Below are 23,103 nucleotides of genomic sequence, written 5' to 3'. Positions count from 1 at the left end.
ATAGAAAACAGAAACCAAAGGAGCAGTTACTCAGTTAATAAATTCTCATTTAGTTTAGTAGGATGAATGACAATAAAAATATTTTGAGTGATATTAGAAATTATAAGAATTATAGAATACCTTTGGGAGGAGGGCGGGAAATACTCTCCTAACTTGCTTTATTACTCAGTTCCACATGTTACTTTTCCTAATCCAAAAATATCAATGCAAAGAAAAATTCTTAATCTAGTTAAAACATTTCTTTTATGTGCCATTTTCCTAATTTGTCTTTTTCGCTAGCTAAATTATACTAAAACATTTTCCAACTTAATATTTAGTATATAACAGGTGAAAATTATGATAGATCTTTCTTTTAGTTAATCACTAATGACATCTTCTTGAAAGTTTACCTTTTGTGAGTTTATTTTTTGTGTGGGGTTGAGGAGAGGAAGGGATTAAGCAACCAGTCAGTATGCATTAAGCAGCTACTATGTCAGGAACTAGACTGGGTACTGGGGATATGAAGATAGAAATGAAATAGTTATTGTCTTAAAGGATCTTGTCTCCTATTGGGAGAGACAAAAAAAAAAGTACAACTATAAGTATGTATAAAATGTATTCTAGTGTCATTAGCTAGAGGAAGGATCCATTGTTTGTGGGAGAGGAGCCAAAGAAAACATGAAAAATATACGCCTCTATCATATCTGGACGTAATACTTTTACATAAAATAGTTAAACATTTGGAAATTTAGAATTGTAGAACTTGATTTTTTTGTTACGTTCCAATGGCTCTTTATAGCCAGGTGAAAGAGAACATGAAGTACTTGATATGGTAAATGTCCTGCAGAAGGGAGATGACTTCTCCATGGTGATGCAAGAAGCTTTTCATTTCTCTGTGACTAATGCTGCCAGTATTACAGTATTGTCATACTATTCTGATATTGCTCACAGGGATTAGAAGCCCATTTTTCTAATTTATGTCTTTTTATATTTTAAAGGATATTTTTATCATTAAAATAGCATTTTTTAAAAATTAAAAAGTGATTAAAAATACCTTTTTTCCATTCTTAAATATAATTTTTTTAGGTCATAGTGCCAGGCATTTTTATGAAACATCCTTAAAGTTTTTTAATAGGAATGAATTAGGCTTAAATTATGTTTATATGCTATAATTTTGCTTCAAAGCTAAAACAAAAAAAATAAAAAGCTAGAAATGAGAAGGTCCTGTTTCATATGTTCAACCCATCCTAGGTTCCCTGAGGTTAATCTGAAGAAAAGCCTAAGGAAAAAGACATCTAGGGAAGAGAATGAAGTAGAAGACAGGCTACCAGTTAGATATGATTTGGGAAAAGCTAATTTAAAGATCCATTTCTCATATAAATGCTTATAAATAGGGTGGCAAAAAGAAAGTACTCACTCAACCAACAAACATTTACTGAATGGCTATTATATACCAGGTACTATGTACTAAGCATTGGAGATACAAAAAGGGGTTAAAAACAGGTGCTACCCTCAAGGAATTTACTTATTTGAAAAATAAATAGTAAAGCTGTATTTAAGTTCTTACTATCTGCAAAGCACTCCACTAAGTCATGAGAATGCACTCATCATACACACACACACACACACACACACACACAGAGTTTCAACTGTAAATTAGATGGAAAAGTTCTTTTGTCCTTAGTAGCAAATTGGATTTTACTGCATATTGTTTAATGTCACATCTTTAATAAAATCATATCTATTACTAATATTAGAGTATTTATCCAGTGGCAAGCACTTTTGTGGCAAAGTCTTTAACTGCATCTTCAGTAGCTACAGTTGCAAAGAACAACTGTAGTCAAGCTGCATCTCCACAAAGGTTAATCCCTTGGACAGTGGCTAACAGGGCCACGCTGTTAAAGTTGGTGGTTTAGAGATCGCTACTTTTCCTGGGACTTTTTGGCTTTCATGCTTACCAGTGGTAACATGACAGAGTGATGTTGGTGGTGGCAGATGATGCGCCCCTTCTCCACAAGAGTTGCTTCTTTCAATAATGACTGTTGGTCAAGCTTGAAACAAAGACAAGTGCTTAAGAGGGCATGGTACTTGTCAAGATTTTGGACTCTGCATCCAATCTGTCTCCTGATGTCTTAAGGGGAAAAGTAGTTGTCAAAGCATTTGCTGCCACCTATCTCTGGGTACCTTGTTGCCTCAGCTAAGGTGGCTTTCCTGCTCCAGTAGTGACCACTACTGGAGTGGTAGTGGTAATAGTGAAGAGGAGGAAAGGTAAGAATGATGGATCCTTCCTCAATAGACTCTCCTGGATGATGGCTGTTGCGGCCATGCTGGGAGCAAGGCTGGTGATTTAGAAAGTACTATTGTAATAATTATACATGAGATATGGAATAGATACAGCTGAAGGTACTAGTCTCTTGGTGTTTGGTATGGATTCCCACAGAAGATGATATTTAAGCTGAGTCTTATAGCATTTCAGTAATGTGAGAAAGGCAGTGAAACAGGAGCTGGATCATAAAATGCTTGTTAGGAGAGCAATATATGAGACTCAGTAGGAAGAGGGTCCAAATTGTGAAGTCCTCTAAATGCCAAACAGAGGAGTTTGTTTCATCTTAGAGAAGTAAGCATATGACACAGACTTGCACTTGAGGAAAATCACTTTGTTGGATTCGTACAAAATTAATTAAAATGAGAAGAAACTTGAAGGAAACCAATGAGACCATTAAAATAATCCGTATGAGAGAGAGAGGTGAGGGTCATGGCTGTGTGAATGGAGAGTTGAGATTGTATAAAAGAGATGTTGTAGAGGTATAAAGAACAAGATTTTTATGACACAGGTTTTGCACCTGGGTGATTGGAAGGATGCTGCTAATGCAAATGTTCATGTCAAGTTTTTAAAGCTGCAATACTTAGCCCAGTCCCATTTTATGAAATCATTGGTGATTATCTTTACACTGGTTATTGATGATTTAATATATCAGTAATGTCTACCTTAATCTAGTGAAAAAAGCTCTGAACCTTGTTGTTTTTGTTTAGTCAATCATCCAGTTCTTTGTGACCCCATGAACACCATTGCTGGCCATCGGTTTTTCTTGGCCAAAATACTGGAGTGGTTTGCCATTTCCTTCTCCAGTGGATTAAGGGAGATGGGATGAAGTAACTTGCTGAGGCGAGATTTGAACTTGGGTCTTCCTGTCTCCTGTCCCAACGCTCTGTCCACTGAGCCACCTAGCTGCCTCTATTCTAAACCTCTTATAATCCCAATTCTTCTTGGCCCTTAAAACCCTTAACTACCTGGCCCAAACCTATTTTCCAGTATTAGTTTCCATTACTCCCCTTTCCCTGAACTATAGTATATCCAAACTGGTCTCTTTGCTTCCCTTCCTACACAACACTCTGTGACTTCTAATTGCCTACCCCTAATAATCCCTTATTGCCTTCAGAACTGTGCTGAAGCACTACCTTCAGCATGAAGCCTTTTCTGATCATCCTTACTGCTGATTCCTCTTTTGCCTCCTCCTCTCCCCAATCATTTCCAGTTAATTTGAGGAAAGAGAGTTGCATTTTTTACTCTATTCTTGTGCTTAGCACATTGTTTGGTCCTAATAAATGATTTTTGAATGATTAATTGTATTTACTTTATATATAATTATTTGTGTACATATCGTCTCCCCTGATAGAATGTAAACTCATATAAAGGAAGTGTTTTCATTTTTGGCTTTGTATCCTTAATGCCTAGCATAGTACTTGGTACATGGTTAATTAATAAATGCTTACTCATTCCTTTATTGACTGACTATAACTCTGTAACCTTTTAAGCAAGTTATTTAAAATCTGGACCTCAGTTTCTTTATCCTTAATGAGAACGTTTGCATCAAATTAATCTCTAATGTACCTTTTAGGTACTGTGTATGAATTATAGGAAAATAATAATTTGACTAATTTGAAATTTTTTTTTAGCTTGTTTGTCAAATTGATGGCAAGATAGTCCTGAGTATCTGTTTAGTAACAAGTATTTAGCCACAAGTATTCATTCTTAACTTTTATTATTGAATTGGTCATACTTAGAGGCACTTTTTGTTCTTTTAAAATATAGGGCCCCAAAAGAGGATGCTATTTTTCCTTTCTTACACCTCAGGAATTTAGATACAGTCTGAGGCCTCATAAATAGCCAAAAGGGATTTTTCTGCTTTTCCAGCGGCTTTGGGATCTATTTAGCTAGCAGTTGTCTCAGATTTTATAAGGTTAGAGAAAGGAAAGGGGCTGACCAGTGTTCTGGCCCATTATGTAAATTAAATGTGAATTAAAGTGCTCCTAAAAGCAGTAACCACTCTCAAGGGTATGGTAGGCAGTAGATATATGTACTGTGATGGTGGGGAAACAGAATCTTTGCCATTGTCTGTGTTTGAATAAATTATCAAGTACCCTCAGTAACCAAGAATTTTTCATCAAAATACAACTTTAAGCTAAGCCTTTGTTATACCAACAACCCAGTCCTTTTGTAATACTCTGAGCATTTTTATGTTTACGTTTTTTTTTTTTTAACATTATATTCTGGTCCTAGTAGCAAATGGTAAATATGTTATTTTTCTTGTTTTAGAAATAATTTGAATTTCCTAATGGGCTCTTGGTGGCCCAACCTTGAAGATCTTTATGAAGCAAATGTCCCAGTGTATAGATTCATTCAGCGACCTGGAGATTTGGTCTGGATAAATGCAGGCACTGTCCACTGGGTTCAGGCTATTGGATGGTGCAACAACATTGCTTGGAATGTTGGCCCCCTTACAGGTATTTTAAAGAATATGAAGAATAAGCTAAAATATTTAAAATAACTCATTAAAATTGTTGATTTCTTTTTTTTACTTGTTTCTCTTCCAGAAAGAATAATCTCTCATAGCCATAGTCTTTGGCATCTATTGGAAAATAACTTATTAAAAATCTGTAGAAGAAATTGGCAGCCAGGTTGCTTAAAATCTCAATTTGTAGGTCAAGAAATTGAATTCTAGCTAGCCAGTTTCAATCAGACATGACTAGATTTTAGCAAACATGTTTTTTTTTCCATACAATATATTATTTTAATTATTAATGTAAAACAAAACTGTATGGTCAGATATAAACTTGAATGGTCCCTCACTTCATTGTAAAACATACAAAATAATCTTACAATGTTCTGTTAGATTGTATTATGTTTTTAAATTAGTGTTTCATATATCAGTAAGGTGGTTATATAGCTTACTCATATTTTTAATGTTCTATTGCTTTAAAACAAGTTACTTATTTGGGGGGTTTTCCTTCACTTTTAGCCTGCCAGTATAAATTGGCAGTGGAACGGTACGAGTGGAACAAATTACAGAGTGTGAAATCAATAGTGCCCATGATTCATCTATCTTGGAATATGGCGCGAAATATCAAGGTTTCCGATCCAAAGCTTTTTGAAATGATCAAGTAAGTGCTTTGTGAAACTACTAGACTTCTCCTTTGATATGGAAGAGGGGAAGAATATGAAGTAACTTCTTTTTCCTGGGTACAATGTTAATGTCAAAGGAAGAAATAGGTCTGGATTGAACCACTGGAAAAGAGCACAAACTTCATCCAACTTCATAAAAAGAAAGAATAAGGGACCATTTTTCACACAGATTATAAATGAGAGAGCCAGGATTCAAACCTAGTATTTATTCCCTCCCCAACCCACCCAGAACCCAGCACTCTATTTTTCCACTCTACCACATTATTGCTCGTGATTTGTTTTTGGTGTTTTTTTTTTAAGTTCCATCCTTACTTGGCTGTATATTCAAAGAAGGAAAGAAATGGTATGGATGATCCTAAAACGATTTCCAATTTACACCCCTTTCTCTTTTTCTGTCCCTACTCTTCCCCAAGTTAGGAACAAGGATGATTAACTTGGATGGGTGCCCTGTCCAACTGAGTGTGAGGGCAAGTGTCCCAGGTTTAGTGGAGAACCTAGTAGTAGGTGTAGCCTCAGAACAAGATTATCAGGTAAATAATCCTACATAAAGAAAATAAGCATGTAAATAATTGTAAATTGAGTACATGGCATATTTTGTTCTAATTGAACAAAACTTATACATTTTTCTTTATATAAATTGAAATTATAGGCTTTTTAATGTTGGTGACATGATATATTTTATCTACATGCCTTTCACATTTATCAGAAGTTCATTTTATAGGTATTTTGCGAATTAGCTAATGATTTTAAACCAATTTTAAAATAGCATATTATTAAGTGGAATAAAAATCAAAGCTAATCTCTGGTACTTCAATGAATCTGACTGATGCCTTATAACGTACCACTTTTTCAATCAGGTGCGACTTGAAAATTATAGAGTATTGCCTTGCTTTGTAAGTAAAAATGCTAGCAAGTAATGTAAAAAGCCTTTTTAGTTTGGGGATTTGTCCTAAAAACCAAAATATTTGGTTTTTCTGATATATGTTGCTACTTATTCCTGTGTTCTATTCCGAAGATACTGTATTCCATGTACATAAAACAAAATTACTTATATACATATACTTCAAAGAGCAGATATGGGATTAAGTATGTTTAAAGCAAATTAGGCAGAAAATGCTGGTTATTGAACATCCTTAATATAAGATTAATTAATATTGGTGAAACCAAGAATTTTGAGAGATTTTACTTTATTATAGGGCAGGGGGCAGCTAGGTGGGGCAGTGGATAAAACGCTGGCTCTGGATTCAGAAGGACCTGAGTTCAAATCCTACCTCAGACACTTGACACTTACTAACTGTGTGACCCTGGGCAAGTCACTTAACCCTCATTGCCCTGTAAAAGCAAAAACAAACAAGCAAATTATAGGGCAGATGCAAATAAAGGTCCACACAATAGAAAGCATTTATCTTTAGATATTCTCCTGGATTTCAGTTACTCTTTACAAAAGAAATCATCCATGACAATAATATTTTAATTGTTATAAAATCATAGACACAGCAAAGATCATCTGGTCGAACCTCCCACCTAATATAGGAATCTTGCCTAAATTATCTTCATCATGATGCAGCTTTTGCTTAAACATTTCTGTGTATCAGAGGCTCAGCTTATTTGAATAAAGCTTACTCCATTGTTAAAATTGTTAGCAAGTTCTTCATTCTTGGATGGATATATCAGCTCAATACTGTAGGTGTTACAATAATAGTAATATCTTAACAGCATTGTAGCCCTTGTACTTTCCACTTTATTATCTCTCATTAAATCCTATGTGACAAATATATCTCCTTTTCCAATTATACACACATCTCTTATATGTCTTATATAAGGAAGGCAATTTATAGATCATACCTTGTGGGTAAAATTCTTAGTGGCCCAGAACAAACCAAAACCAGAAAGTTTCAGAACAATGAGGATTTATTAAGTTTGTCAGCAAGGGAGCCCCATCCATGCAGACAGAGACTTCCCAAAGGAGCAGAAGGACAAGACAATTTAGGTTTCAATTAGGCAGGAGGTAAACTGGGTACTGGGCACCTCTTGATTAAACAGGGCTTATTACTGGGGGCTTGGGTTCTGGAATAGAGACATATAAAGAGAAAGGCTATTCTTTGGGCTAGCTGTTTTCTGGCAACCTAGTCCTATCTATCCATTAGTGTACTTGATGTTTCAGCAAAAAGTAAGGTCAGAGCCAGGGCAGGAGCTGCAGTATAGAGGAACTATAGACAAAATAGAGTTGCTTTAGGTTTCTTGGCTACCTGTGACACACAGTAGTGTTTTGGTTTGTGTTTTTTTTTTTTTTTTTTTGGTGAGGCAATCACAGCCAGTAAGTGTTAAGTGTCTGAGGCCGGATTTGAACCCGGGTCCTCCTGAATCCAGGGCGGTGCTCTATCCACTGTGCCACCTACCTGCCCTAGAAGTATTTTCAATATATTTATGTCCCCAGTAAATGAAATGGGGTTTACAAATGCAAAAACCATTAACATCTACTTGGAAGAAACAACATTTACACAGATTTTTTTTTTAACAGAGGGTCTGGGGAATGGATTTGGTGGTCAGGCTTATTACTGATGAGTGTAGGGAACTCCTAGTGTAGGCACTTCCTCTGCCATTGCAAATTAGCCATTCATCTGAAACTTAGAATCTGTGAGACCGGTCCACTGAGTAGTAAATGATTTGCCTATGGTCACACAGTTGTATCAGATACAAATCTTGGTTGGAGATTTTTTCAGATTCCTTATAGGGCCAGCTTTCTGACATTAAAACTATACTCATTTTCAGTCAGTCAATAAACATGTTTAGCACCTACAATGTGCCAAGTACCACACTAAACATTAAATACAAAGGTAAAAGACAGTTCCTGCTCTCAAGGAGTTCATAGTCTAATGGAGAAGGTAACATGCCAACAACTATGTACAAGCAAGCTACGTACGAGATCAACATTGGATATATAAATAAAAAATATACCTACAGCACAAGGAGTTATTATCTGTTCTCAGTCACCTGATTTCTAAACATGCCTTCTGCTAACTCTACATTGTTTTTTTTTAATGTTTAATACTTTTGTTGTAACATTAAATATACTTTTGCCATATTAACCTTTCCACATTTTCTACTTAATCAGTGAGCATTGATTAAATACCTCTTATGCTAAGCACTGGGGAAACAAAGATGAAAATAAAACTGCCCCTTCTCTCAAATAGTTTACATTCTATCAGTTATACAATATGTACTTAAATAAAAGTGTATACTAAAGGATGAGCACTATCATTTGGGAACATATGAAAGGCTTCACACAGGTGATGCTTAATCCCCCCCCCCATTTAAAAAATTGTGAACTTAACAAACAGACTGAAACAAGCACTTCCATTTACACAACAGAACAGTGTTGTATGTTGGGGTGGGAATCTCTATTAGTACAGCATGTTTTTCCTTTAAAATATAAAATTCAGTATGTTATTTTGAAAGCTGCCCTATTTAAATGCCTGTGATTCCTTCTGGCTTTCCTTCTGTTTTCTAGAAGATTGTATTTGAAGTGAGTCTTAAAGGAAGTAATAAGGCATTTTATGAGACAGGATCAGGGATGGGAGTGCGTTATACGTTTGTTAGTGAACAAGTACAAAGGTACAAAGAAAAGAGAGAGTGCTATTTGTGAGAAGCAACAAGACCAATTTGGTTGGACTGCTGAGTACAGGTGTGGGGTGGGGAATGTTACTGAATGAAACTGGGTTTCTATAAGATTGCTCAAAATCTATTACATGAGTGCCTGCTATATACCAGTTATTGTCCCTAGGGACACAAATACTGAAAAGAAACTGAGGGCAGCTAGGTGGAGCAGTGGATAAAGCACTGGCCCTGGATTCAGGAGGACCTGAGTTCAGATTTGGCCTCAGACACTCGACACTTACTAGCTGTGTGACCCTGGGCAAGTCACTTAACCCCCATTGCCACACCAAAAAATTTTTAAAAAGATAGTGGCAGCTGGGGAGACCAGGAAAGACCACATGTTGAAAATGCTGCTTGAACTATGTCTCAAAAGGAAATCAATCAGCAGGACCTGAGTTCAAATCTGGCCTCAGACACTTGACACTTACTAGCTATGTGACCCTGGACAAGTCACTTAACTCTCACTGATCCAGCAAAATTTTTTAAAAAGGAAATCAAGGGTTCTAGGAAACAGAAGTGAAGGGGCAAGTATGTACCAAGCATGGAGGATAAGGAGTACAAAATCATGGAGGAAGGAGGTAGAATGGTAAAATGGCTAATGGCTGGATCAGAGTGCATTAAGGGGATTGATATGTATATAGTATGTTGGAAAGGGTAGGATGAAGCCAGGTTTTAGAGAACTTTAAAAGCTAAATGGGGGGGGGGGGCAGCTAGGTGGCGCAGTGGATAGAGCACTGGCCTTGGAGTCAGGAGTACCTGAGTTTAAATCTGGCCTCAGACACTTAACACTTACTAGCTGTGTGACCCTGGGCAAGTCACTTAACCCCAATTGCCTCACTAAAAAAAAAAAAAGCTAAACAGGAGTTTATATTTGCTCTTAAATGTGGAATGAACCCACTGGAGTTTGTTGAATAGCTGAGTGATATGGTCAAAGGTGTTCCAGGAATCTAGGAAAAATCACTTTATTTATATAAAGGATAGATTGTAGTGGAGAAAGACAAGCTCGGAAGAACAATTTGGAAATCGTGTGTATGTGGTGGTGGGGGGGGAGATATGTGTGTGCACAAATGTGTACACATCTTTGCATGGCATTCAAAGTCTTTCCACAATATGGCCCTTACCTATTTTTGTGCCTTACTTCCTTTTAGTCTTCTGCATAAGTCTACTACTTCCAATCCTTGAAAGTACTTTGAGCTTTCCTACTGTTACTCATTTTGTGCTTTTTTCCCTCTATCTGGAATGACTGTTTTTCTATAGCTATTTTTACTTTTTCTATGAAAGTTCCCCTGATCATTACAGCTACAAATGTCTCTCCTACCTCTGAACTTCCATTATAAAATGTTAGAACTCTTGTAACATTTAGCATTTTACCTGTGCTGAACTGTATTCTTATTTTAAATGTATCTTACCTTTTCCAAGTATACTGTAAGTCCTTTGAGGAAAAAGGAATCATGTCTTTAGCACTTCTTTTTAATCTGTCATTCCCTAACAGTACTTATTAAGGCAACATGGTATCAAGGAAACAATGTTAGATTTGGCAAAAAAACAAAACAAAACCTGAGTTCTAGTGCCAACTCTGCCATCAGCTAGTGGTGAGACTTGAGGCTAGTCACATTTCTCCTATTTAAAAATAAGGAAGTTATACTAAATAATCTGTATTCTTTATAAAATTCGTTTTACTGATCTGCTGGACCTGTTGGTTCAATTATTAGTCCATCTAACAACCAATCAAATCCTCTTTTTTACCCTTCCTACTTGTTTTGGAATCCATTCATTTTTACTTCTTATAACCCTCAGCAAGCTAATCAACTTAAGTCATAGAGAGGTTACGATCTTATTGGTGGACAGAATTCTCATACTGGAAAACTCTAGATTGATTAAATCATAGGTTTAGCATAATTTAATTTAATTTTTGATTCACTAATTGCCAAAAAGTGTTTCACCTACAGGTCAGATTGATATAAAGCATTGTGCTTTGTTAAATATCTTAAAAGAATATTTTTGAACTTTGAAATTCCTGTTGAAGTTGTTTGTTTTTTTTAGCCAAGTCTTAACTTAGTCAATCCATCATTAGTCTCAAAGGATATCACCCTGCATGCATGATCTTGTAATCTTGATTCAGAACAAGGGTTCTTGACCTTTTTAGTGTTATGGGTTTGATTAACAGTCTAGTTAAGGCTATGAAACTCTTTTCATAATAGTTTTTTTTAAATGTATAGATAGGTATTTTTTTTTTTTCTGTTCCAAATTCATGGACTCTTACCATTTTTCTGTGGACTCCTTGGTTGTTGTGCCTGTAAGAACTGTTGATTTAGAGGGGCCTCTTCTGATCGTATTTTTTCATGTATACTTGGTTCTTTATTCCATTGATGATGTGTGTAAATTTATATATGTAATATATGTGTCAGAGATGTGTTTGTAAATGCACCTTCTTCTACAAAGTACACATGAAATGACCGTCTGTTATTTTTGCTCTTGTCATACCACTGGCCCCATCCCCTTTTCCTGCTCATTCATCACTTTAATAACTATAAATTGATCTGACCCTATAATCTATATCAATCTAGATAGATACACATAACTAATTTATAATAAAAATATGCGCATGTATATGTGTGAGTATATTGGTTTATGTCTGTGATGTTGGTATTAACATGTACAAATACCCACACATACGTTGATATACATGTGCTCTGTCTTTTAGTTGCTTTTGAGTTTAAAATTCTTGCTTATTTGGTAGATCCTTAAAAATTTAGGTCAACTAAGAAGAGGGGCAAATTCCAATTTTAAAAAGTCTTATTTAAAGAGATACAATGTTTTTACTTTAAAATTAAGATGTAGATCTGGGGAGGGAGGAAGAGAATTTGGAACACAAAGTTTTTTTTAAATTGATGTCAAAATTTGTATTTTACATGTAATTTTGGAGGGGAAATTGTAATTTTTTTAAAAATTAAAACATAGAATAAGGTAGAGGAGGAGGGAACAGAATGGTTTTGACATATATAAAACTTGAATTTTTGCCTCTCTAACAAGTTTTTTGGGAAGCTTTTTTACCTCCCAGCTAGTGTACCTTTTGGAAGGTATAAGAAGCATTTCAACCATCTGTTTTTATGAATTCAATTTCTTAAGTCTTAGTAGTCTTTAGATGTCTAAATCTTGTTTTCCATAAGACCTATAATTTAATGACTACTACTTTCCTTAAACCCAGAAGTTTCCATCTTTGCCTCCTTGTCCACTTAATTTAATTTAATTTAATTCATTAAATATTTGCTAAAGACTGGCTCCAACCCTCAGATATTAAAATTATAGTAGGGAAAATAATACATATTTCTACATATACATAAATAATAATGTCAGGAGAAAACCTCTAGCATTTTGTATAGACAGACCTTCAAGGCTGTCTGTCTAAAAGGAAGAGGAAGCATTATCTATAATGGTGATAAAACTAAAAGTCTTTACAGTAATATCAAGGTTTAAGCAAGGATGTTTCTTATTACCCTTATTTTTCCATTTCGTGTTCTGTTATCTATAGTAATAAGACCAGAAAAAGAAATTAAAGGAATACACATACACAGTGAGGAAACAGGACTATCACTTTTTACAGATGACATGACAGTGTATTTAGAGAACCATAGTCAACTTAAAAAAACTGTTAATACAGTTAACAACTTGAGCAGAGTTGCAGATTCTAAAATAAACCCACACAAATCATTAGTTAGTATTTCTACATATTACTAACAAAACCCAAAGTGGAAAAGATAGTAAAAGAAATTCCTTTTAGAACAATGGCAGATAACATAAAATATTTGAAAGTCTACTTACTGAGACATACCCAAGAAATTTATGTACACAATTATACAATACTTCACATAAAAGTAGCTCTAAATAATTGGAGAAACAATTGCTCATAGGTAGGCTAAACCAATGTAACAACAATGACAATACTACCTAAATTTATTTATTCAGTGCCATACCAACAAATTGCCAAAGAATTACTTTATAGAGCTAGAAAAAAATAATACTTCATCTGCAGGAACAGAAGATGAAGAATATCAAGGGAATCAATAGGGGGAAAATATGAAGGAAGGGAACTTGTCAGAACTGTATCACAAGCTATATCACCAAGTAGTTATCATATCAAAATAATCTGGCAATGGATAAGAAATAGAGTAGTTGATCAGTGGAACAGTTAGGTGCACAGTAACATAGTATTTAATAAACCCAAAGATTCCAGCTATTGAGGTAGGAATTCGCTATTTAATAAAAACTGGAAAGAAGTCTGGCAGAAGCTAGAATAGACTAGTATCTTATACTATATACTAAGATAAGCTTAAAATGGCTGTATGACTTAAGCATAGAAAGTTATATAATAAGCAAATTAGCAGAGTAGGGAAGAAATTAACTATCCAGTTGATGAATAAGGGAAGGTTTCATCACCAAACTAGAGATAGAGAACTTAACATGAAGTAAAATGGATAATTTTGACTATATAAAATGTAAATGTTCTGTACAGCCAAAACCAGGGCAACCAAAATTAGAAGAAAATTAAGAAACAAGGGTAGAGGAGGAGAAATTGAAGCAAATTTATCTGATAAAAGGTTTCATTTCTTGAATATATAGAGAGCTAGTCCACATTTATAAGAATTAAAAAAAAACATTTGTCAGGGGCAGCTAGATGACACAGTGGATAGAGCACCGGCCCTGGAGTCAGGAGTACCTGAGTTCAAATCCGGCCTCAGACACTTAACACTTACTAGCTGTGTGACCCTAGGCAAGTCACTTAACCCCAATTGCCTCACTAAAAAAAAAAACAAAAACAAAAACAAAACATTTGTCAAAGACTGTGAAAGGACAATTTTCACAGGGAAAAAAATAAAGCTATCAATAGTCATGAAAAGTGCTTTCAATCATTAATAATTTGAGAAATTCATAAAGTGATGGAATACTATTGTACTACAAGAAATTATAAAGGGGGTATGGTTTCAAGAAAACATGGGAGAAGGACTGGTATAAAATGATACAGAGTGAGGTGAACATAATCTACTGTGAAAGTTCTAGTAACTGATCAGTAGTGATTTGCAAAAATTCCAAAGGACTCATAAAAAAATACTATCCACTTCCAAATAGAAAATTCATAAATCCAGAGTGCTGATTAAAGTATATTTTCCCCCTGTAAGATGGCTAATGTGGGAAATATGTTTTGTATGACTTGATGTGTATAATAGATATTGCATTCCTTACCTTCTCAATTGATGAGGAAAGATCAGAGGGAGTGAGGAAAAGCATTTGGAACTGAAAAAAACTAAAATTGAATTTTTTTTAAAAAGGGGGGGGGGGCACTAGTTGGCGCAGTAGATAGAGCACCAGCCTTGGATTCAGGAGGACCTGAGTTCAAATTTGGCCTCAGACACTTAACACTAACTAGCTGTGTGACCCTGGGCAAGTCACTTAACCCCAATTGCCTCACCAAAAAAAAAAAAAAAAAAAGAGGGGACTCGTAAATCAATGCTGTAATGGATCCGTTTAAATATAAAAATACCTATAAGAAAATATAGAACAAGATAAATGCCACAAAAGAAGTAAAATTGGGTTCCTCAGGATTGTAAAAGAAAGAAAAATTACTTCTAAATTTCAGAGAAGTCGTAGCATCTGACCTGGATCTTGAGGGGGATGGATAGACTCTTGATCAGATGAAATGAAGAAAAACATTCTAGGGTTAAGATGCATATGACAAAGTACTGGAGTGGCTCATTTTCTGAAAAGGGAAGAGATTGATCATTTGAAAATGGCAAAGTAGTAAGGGACATAATTGTGACGGTATTGTTTTGGGCTATTAAATATGTCCTTTTTAAAAAATAAATTACTTAAAGTTTTAGGTTCTGAATTCTATCCCCCCCCCTTGAGATGGTAAACAATCAGATAAAGGTTATACATATGCAATTATGTAAAACATTACCACATTAGTAATTTTGTATAAGAAAACTTGAATAAAAGAAAAAATGAAAGTGAAATATAGCATGCTTCAGTCTGTTCAATCAATGTTAGTTCTTTTTCTGGAGGTGGATCATATGCTGCATCATTAGTCCTTTGGGATTGTCCTTGGATCATTGTATTGCTGAGAATAGTTGTTATTCACAGTTCTTCATCAAACAATATTGCTGTCACTGTGCACAACATTCTCCTGGTTCTGCTCACTTCCCTATATATCAGTTCATATAAGTCTTTCCAAGGCCTTTCTGAAATCATCCTACTTGTCATTTCTTAATGAACTTTTTCTTATAACAGTATTGTTATTAAAGCAGAAAACTGTTTTTGAAGAGTACTTAATAGCAAATGTTTTCCAAATACATCCCACAATGTTTTTTTTTCTTTCTTTTTTTTTTTTTTTTTTGCAAGGCAGTATAGGGGTTAAGTGACTTGCCCAGGGTCACACAGCAAGTAAGTGACAAGTGTCTGAGGCCGGATTTGAACTCAGGTCCTCCCGAATCCAGGGCCAGGGCTTTTATCCACTGTGCCACCTAGCTGTCCCCCAAATACATCCAAAGAAGAAAGTGTACCAAAAAGAGACATCAGTAAGATAGAAGATTATCTTAAACTGCTTTGCTACCAGTTTATGTGACACAATAGCTAAAAGCGCTACCTGGAGTTGGAAAGACCTGAATTCAAATCCTGCCCTAGGTTGTGTGACCTGTGCAATTCATTCACTTAACCATTTTCTCCCTCTGTTTCCTTAATTCCATAATAGGGATAATTATAATAACCACCTCCCAGGGTTGTGAGGATCAAATGGCATAATATTTGTGAAACCACTTAGTACAGTGCTTGGCACATAGGCACTTAAGAAATTCCTTTCTTTTTTCCTTCCTTCTTGTTGGATCGTGTGATGGTTTTTTGTTTTTTTAAACTTACAAATTTTTTAAGTAAAATGGGTTTGGCCTAATTTGATATCTGCTCTTTCACTCACATGTCAGATTAAATTCAGTCTTAGTCACCTTGATCCTCATCCAGTTAATTTTGATTAATATGTCACTTCTAAAATGTCCCCCAAGTTGGTAATTAACCTTCTTCCATCTTATTCAGTTGGCTCTCATCCCCTGTCCTAATAACTACCTTACTTAAGCATTGTGAACCTCCTTATATGATAGAGTTCTTTATTTCCCCCATGAACAACTGTAAATCATGTCATTTTCTCTAAGAAGCCTTCTTTACTAGTTAAAGATAGTCTATCTGATTAATAAAGTTCCCATGCATGCCATCCGTTTTGATCGAGGCTTGACGTGGTAACTAGAACTGAGCTAGGAAATTTAAAACTAGAATATAAAATTGTAACTAGAAAGTCTCAAATCAAAATTTAAGCTCCTAAACAGTTGAGATTTTTTTAAAAATATTTTAAATGTTCTCTTTGTATCCCTAGTGCTTAGTACAGTGGCTGGTACATTTTCATTTAATAAATGCTTGTTGATTGATTATTTCAGTTCAGAAGAAACATGAAATAACAACATTGTTCTCCTTTCTACATAAATGTATATAAAACAGTGCCTCCCAAGTAAAAGTTAATATGAAAATTGACAAGTTATGCCATCTGTATTGGTGATGCTAGACTTATTGATGATTTTACTTCAATTTCTAATTGAATTCTAATTGTTTTCTAAAAAGTTCTTTTTTAATATTTCTGTAATTTTTCATTCAATTAGGATAATTGTTGCTTGTTCTTTGTGCTCAAATTATTTTGTGTACTGTTGGACACTGGAGAGATCATCATTTCTTTTGTGATAAAACTGCCCTTTTAGGGATTGGGAAAGAAATAGAATATAACAAAGAAGTATAAATTGAGCAAAATATTAAGTTAATAGGTGTCAGTTATCAGCCAAGTTCCCAGTCCAAATATAGTTAACTCTTTGTATCTGTTGTATTTGTTGAGAAAGAGTTCATCACCATTCGCTAGTGTTCCAGGTACTTTTTACAAGGCCTTCCATGATTGGTGTTTAATAATTTTTCATATTTTAAAAAGCAGTTGTTTGCTAAAAATATTGCTTCTATTTTAATGTCCATTTAAGTTTGTAAAATATAACCTCAGAGTAAATTAGTCCATAAGTGAATTGCTGTAGAGCTAGAAACTGAGACCTAGGATTAAATGACTTTCTCAAAGTCATTTAAGTATTAAAGGAAGGATTTGGACTTGGATTCTTTTACTCCTTATAATCAGTGCTTTTTCTATTATACCGAAGTATCCTTCACCATTAAGGATTATATATCCTTCTTTAACTTAAGTATTAATCCAGGACATTTTTCTAAAGTTGTCAAACAGTTTTTAACATCTAACTTGGAAACCAGAGCGTCATTGTGTTAGAGAGCTGGCTTTGTAGTCAGGAAGACCTGGGTTCAAGTCTCAGTTTTGATAAATACTAGCTATGTACATTTAAACAAAATATTTAACTTGAGCAGGGGGGTGGAACAGATAGAATGCCAGGCTTGAAGTCAGGAAGACCTGAGGTCAAATCCAGCCATACACATTTACTATAGCTATGTGACCCTGGGCAAGTCACATACCCTGTCTTTGCCTCAGTTTCCTTAATTGTGAAAAGGAGATATAGCACATACCTCCCAAAGTTGTTGTGAGACTGATGAGATCATTGTGAAGTACTTTGCACAGTTCCTGGCACTATATAAATATTAGGCATCATCATCATTATTCCTCTTAGTCATCAAGCTCTAAGACTATATATTATAGAGTAGATATTTATCTACTTTTTTTTTTTTTTTTGAGCGGGGCGGTGGGGGTTGAGTGGCTTGCCCAGGTGTCACACAGCTAGTAAGTGTGAAGTGTCTGAGGTCAGATTTGAACTCAGGTCTTCCTGAATGCAGGGCCAATGCTTTATCTACTGCGCCACCTAGCTGCCCCATTTATCTGCATTTTTAGAGGGACTTTCTTCACAGGTAACTGAAATCACAATTCCATTTAAAAAACAACATAAAAATCATAGGAACTAATGTTGGTAAATTTGCTATTGGGAATCCATACAAGTTACTAAGTACTTGTTACAACAAAAAGATGTTAGAAATTATTAAATGCAAACCCCTTCTGAACAAACTGAGTCCTTTCAGAGAGTTTCATAACAAAGGCTGGGACTATCTACCAAATTATTTTGAGAAATTAATATAAATCATAGGTGTTAAACATGTAGTCCCATTGCCTGCAATGCAGAACCAGAATGAAATATAAATGGAAAAATTATTTACAAAATAAATTTAAAATAACGTAGAAAATAGATAATGTTAATTTGTAATTTTCGAAGTCAGCATGTGGCCCACACAGGTTCTTTGATGTTCAGTTCTAGAGTGGCCCCATTTCTACTAATAAAATAATGATGAGTTTGACACCACTGATGTAAACCACTAGGTATGCAATAAAAAGTGTAGGAATAATAGGAAAATAAAAATTTGTTATCATAAAATTAAAGGGTTTCACAATACTTTATTTGACCATTTACTATAAATTTTATAAACACTTTTTTTTTTCAGTTTTAGAATTAAATTAGTAGTGTGATTTGAAATGATGGAGCCTGCATATCTACCTTTATAGACTGAAATGAACATCCAGAATTTCAGACGGTCCTGGTGACTATCTTTAACTGAAGAAGAATCCCTTCTGTAACCTTCACAAATTAGTAGTGATTGACCTTTTGCTTGGAGATCTCAAGTAAAGGGGGAACCACTACTCCTCATGTAGCTTCATCCATTTTTGGAAAATTCTAATATTATGAAGTTTTTCCTTATAACAAGCTTAGATTTGCCTCTTCCAAATTCAGCAAAGTAATAATCATGTATCTTTGCAAGATAAGAGAGGGGAAAATTAATTTTGGCTAAAATCAGTGTATTTTTGCTTTAAAAACTGTTGGTAATTTACCATATTTAACACAGTTAGAATGCATTATTATAGATTTTCATGCTTTTTTATTCATTAGCATCTCACAGTTATATCACTGTTGTGTATAATTATATATTTCACATAAATGATAAAACTTATCAAATCATAGACATTGGGTTAGTGAAAGCAGAACTGTAACCAAAGCTTATCTCTGCATTCTAAGCCCTTTAATATAAACCAAGATTCTTTGTTACTAAAATACTTTTAATGTTCAATGACTGGTCACGTATTTTATCTTGTTCTGCCCCCTATTCCATAGGTATTGTCTGTTGAGAACTCTGAAGCAGTGTCAGACACTGAGGGAAGCTCTCCTTGCTGCTGGAAAGGAGATTGTGTGGCATGGACGCTCAAAAGAAGAACCGGCTCATTACTGTAGCATATGTGAGGTCAGTTCCTGTACTTTCCGCAGCCAGTTGGTTGTTTTGAATCCACCTAGTTTCCACTTTACATCTTTAAGAATTTGATTGATTATACTATTAGCTCAGCTTGATTTAAAAGGCAAACCAACAAAATAACCCAAAATATAATGTGAAATCCACTTTAATAAACTTGAAATTCATCATGAAATTTTGAAAGTTTAATTGCAGTGGATATGCTTTCTCTGGTTTGAAGAAAGAAGTTGTTTCTGCTTGTCTTGGGTTTTTACCCAGTTGACCTGTTTTCGGAGTTGTAGCAATTGTTAGTTTGAGTCTGAAAACTTTGCTAGAGTCCAAAGTGTGAATTCATTAATCTTTTCTAATGCATCCCAAATTTTTGAAGTCTTTTAATGGGTAAGCCCTTAGAAAAGTGTTAATATATTTGACACCATGCTTTCCAACAACCAGGCTTCTTTAATTATTTTTCCTTATAGAAGTGATAAGGGAAGATTAAGTCTGTAGATGTGTCAAATTTAAAGGGAATGATGATTTGTTTAAATCTAGCATATAACCTTCAAAATAAACAGGGGATGGAATTCCCCTACCTTGCTTTTTCTTATGTAGGACAAACTGTTACCCCTCTTCTGAAGGCCTTTCCTCTCTTTTCCTGGCTTTGTCCTACCGGTGTAGATACCAGTATCTAGAAGTGATTGAACCAGGGAAAAATAATTTTTTAAAAATTCGTTTCATAAAGGAAGTTATTCCTACTTTTATTTTTCTGTCACTTCTAATTCAGAAAATAAACAGGTGAAGCTAGAATAAAAGCACTTGAGTTCTCAAAGATGATGGCTGATGTTTACTCCATACAGAGAATTATGACTACTGGTGATTGTGCTAGGGAAATCTTTCTCTTGAACTACAACATGAGTGTGTTGGGGAAAAGTGGATTAATGCTCTTTCAACCATTTATCTACTTGAAAGATGAATCTTTTCTGCTGGTTTTGGAAAGGCATCTTAAGATATATATATATATCTTCTACTGTGACATCACTGTCATTTTCTCTAGTCAAATATACAAGAGCTAGGCCTGAAGGTATAATAAAAATAGAATTTTAGGGAATTGTTATTGTGAGAAATAAAATTTGAGACCTTCCCATTTGGTAAATATATTACATTCATGCAAGAATGGCACCCTGTAAAGGAGTGGTACATGCTTTTGCCCTAGCAAATTTCTCTCTTTATTCCTAAATCTAATTTAAAGTCCCTTCCCTCATTTCCTCATTGGCTGAGGACTGAGAGGTGTGCAGTCTTCCCAGAACACTCTATATATTTTCCCTTAACATGTCCCCCAACCCTCCCATTGCATTTGCATTAAAATGAGCCATCTCCCCTCCCAAGGGAGTTAATATGCATAAACTAATTAAGCAAGCACAGTAACAAACTAGTCTTAGCCTTTGGCACACTAAACTAAATAAGCTTTTGAGGCCCCTTTCTGCAATTCTTCTTCCTTACCCAGACTCCCTCCCTGTTTAATTTTTCTGAGATAAAAGCATTTTTCTGGTGTGACACTGTTTCATTTCTCTCATTATGATTCCTTATTTGAAGTGACACTGTTTCATTTCTCTCATTATGATTCCTTATTTCCAAGGTCCTAATGCCATTGAATAAGAAAACTGTAAGTTACTTCCCAAGGAGTTTTATATGTCTCTTTTGATTTTGTTATTTCATAGAACTTTCTTATTTAAAATATTAGTTATTTGGCTTAAGCATTCTCTTGGATAGGTTATATCTTAAATCCTGAACTAAATATAAAATATTTGATCTGCATATAAACCCTAAATGTCAAATACAGTGTCATTTATCCTTTGGGTGTTTTTTTTTTCCTTTTTTTTTTTTTCAGGGCAGTGGGGGTTAAGTGACTTGCCCAGGGTCACACAGCTAGTAAGTGTCAAGTGTCTGCGGCTGGATTTGAACTCAGGTCCTCCTGAATCCAGGGCTGGTGCTTTATCCACTGTGCCACCTAGCTGCCCACCCTCCCACCCCACCCCTGGTATTTTTCTTAATTGCTGATCACACAAATGTTCTATAATTTAAAATTGAGAAATACCCTAAATTCTACAAATACTCTTTCTTTCTAATTTGCATTGAGTAGAACACTCAAATGCCAGGAAAGGTATGTTTTTCCACCTTCTTTCTGCTCTGAGTGGCCCAATTAGTACCTTCGAAGGGAAGAATAAAATCACTTCTTATCACCTCTCCCTGGCAGGCAACAGAATATCTGTAGGTGGTCTAAGCCTACAAAATGGGATGCTGAAATATATGCCTTACCAGAATTTTAATTTTCCTAAATAATGCTTATGTTTTATTGGCTTACAATGCTGATGTCCCTTCCAATAAGGTAATGTTTGACTGTACTTTTTTCCAGCCAGTTGAGAATTTTCTTAGAGTTTTATATAAGATACATAAGTACCTAATTATTTTCCAGACTTTTATTATATGCCTATTTTTCTTAGGTATTGAAATTTTTCTTTTAATCTTGTTTGGTATAAAAATATTTCCATTTTTGTATGTGAAAAAAGTGTTTGCTAACCGTTGGTAGAGCACGTATTAGTTGGGGAGAATGTAAGAAACAGCTGAGAGGCTGAAAAAGATGAAAGAATTCCCACAGCGGTGGATAGTTATTTAGTCATTTCAAACATTGTGGTAAGTAAGCCCTTTGCTAGTGGGGATTGTTTCATTCTTTGTACCTGTATCTTCAGCATCTAACAATGCCTCACAAATAGTAGATGTTTAATAAATTAGTGGTTAATTGATTGACACAGTTTATCCTGCCATGGTAGGATATGCTTGTTTGGACTGTGAATTTCTAGTGGTGGTACTTGGCCAATCAAGCATGATTTAAAGGGTGGGTGAAAATTCCTGGGTGGAATTACCCTGTTGGCCAAATCTAATGTTTGAATGTTAAAAGCACCACAACAACAAATTATGTGTAACTAGCAGTAAGTGTATGATTTTGTGTAGCTACTAATAATTAATATTATTGAATTTGCATCCTTATCTTGGTAACTAGAGAGAGCAGGTTAGAAAAAAAGATGTCAGTTAGTGCAAGCTGAAGCATAAAGTGGCCAAAGGTGAAGTTAAGAAGAGCATTGAGGAGAGAGGCTGGTGCCAGTCAGCCTCCACTCCTCTGAGGGGCTCTTAACTATATATCATTTCTCCCTTGGAACCAAGCTTCAGTTGGACTCCTCTGCTACAATAGCAAGCATAAGCTTGATTGGGGGGTAGGAGGTGATCATCTTGAGAACGGTTGGTACCCAAGAAAATTTTTACTCTCTGATAGGAATTTCTATCAACTATCTACTTATTCCTATATGCTCATAATCTAATTTATATTTATCTGTGTATGTGTCTTCTTCTACTAAACTAAATTATAAGCTCCTTAAGTACAAGGGTAGTTTCTTTCTTGCTTTTGTATGTCCCCCAGCAACTGGCAGGTATGTTGTACATGTATGGTAGGTTAAATTTTGGATTTTTCGGTGCTGGTGATGAATCTGTCTTAAGACATCCCTTTTCTTTAACAAGCTCCTAAGTGATAAATAGCACAGGTACTTAACTCCTTTTAAGAGTTAAACCTACAACCTTGGTGCTGATTTAGTACTTATCCTTAACCAGTGCATACTGACAAAACATGCCTTGAAAAATAATTTCCTCCTTATCTG

General features: G+C 35.0%; 1 protein-coding gene across 6 annotated transcripts in view; it reads left to right on the top strand.

Annotated features, from left to right (window-relative positions):
- The window catches only part of KDM6A (lysine demethylase 6A), a 272,112-nt gene that overhangs the window by 246,036 nt on the left and 2,973 nt on the right, over positions 1-23,103 (top strand). For all 6 annotated transcript variants that reach the window (XM_043993008.1, XM_043993006.1, XM_043993005.1 and 3 more), the window contains 3 exons: positions 4,577-4,764; positions 5,280-5,421; positions 19,288-19,414. In XM_043993008.1, the coding sequence (XP_043848943.1) occupies positions 4,577-4,764; positions 5,280-5,421; positions 19,288-19,414 (457 nt within the window). The remainder of the gene's footprint in view (positions 1-4,576; positions 4,765-5,279; positions 5,422-19,287; positions 19,415-23,103) is intronic.

This window comes from Dromiciops gliroides, chromosome 3 (assembly GCF_019393635.1).
Source record: "Dromiciops gliroides isolate mDroGli1 chromosome 3, mDroGli1.pri, whole genome shotgun sequence".
Lineage (NCBI taxonomy): Eukaryota > Metazoa > Chordata > Mammalia > Microbiotheria > Microbiotheriidae > Dromiciops > Dromiciops gliroides.
This window is presented reverse-complemented; position numbering and strand designations above follow the sequence as displayed.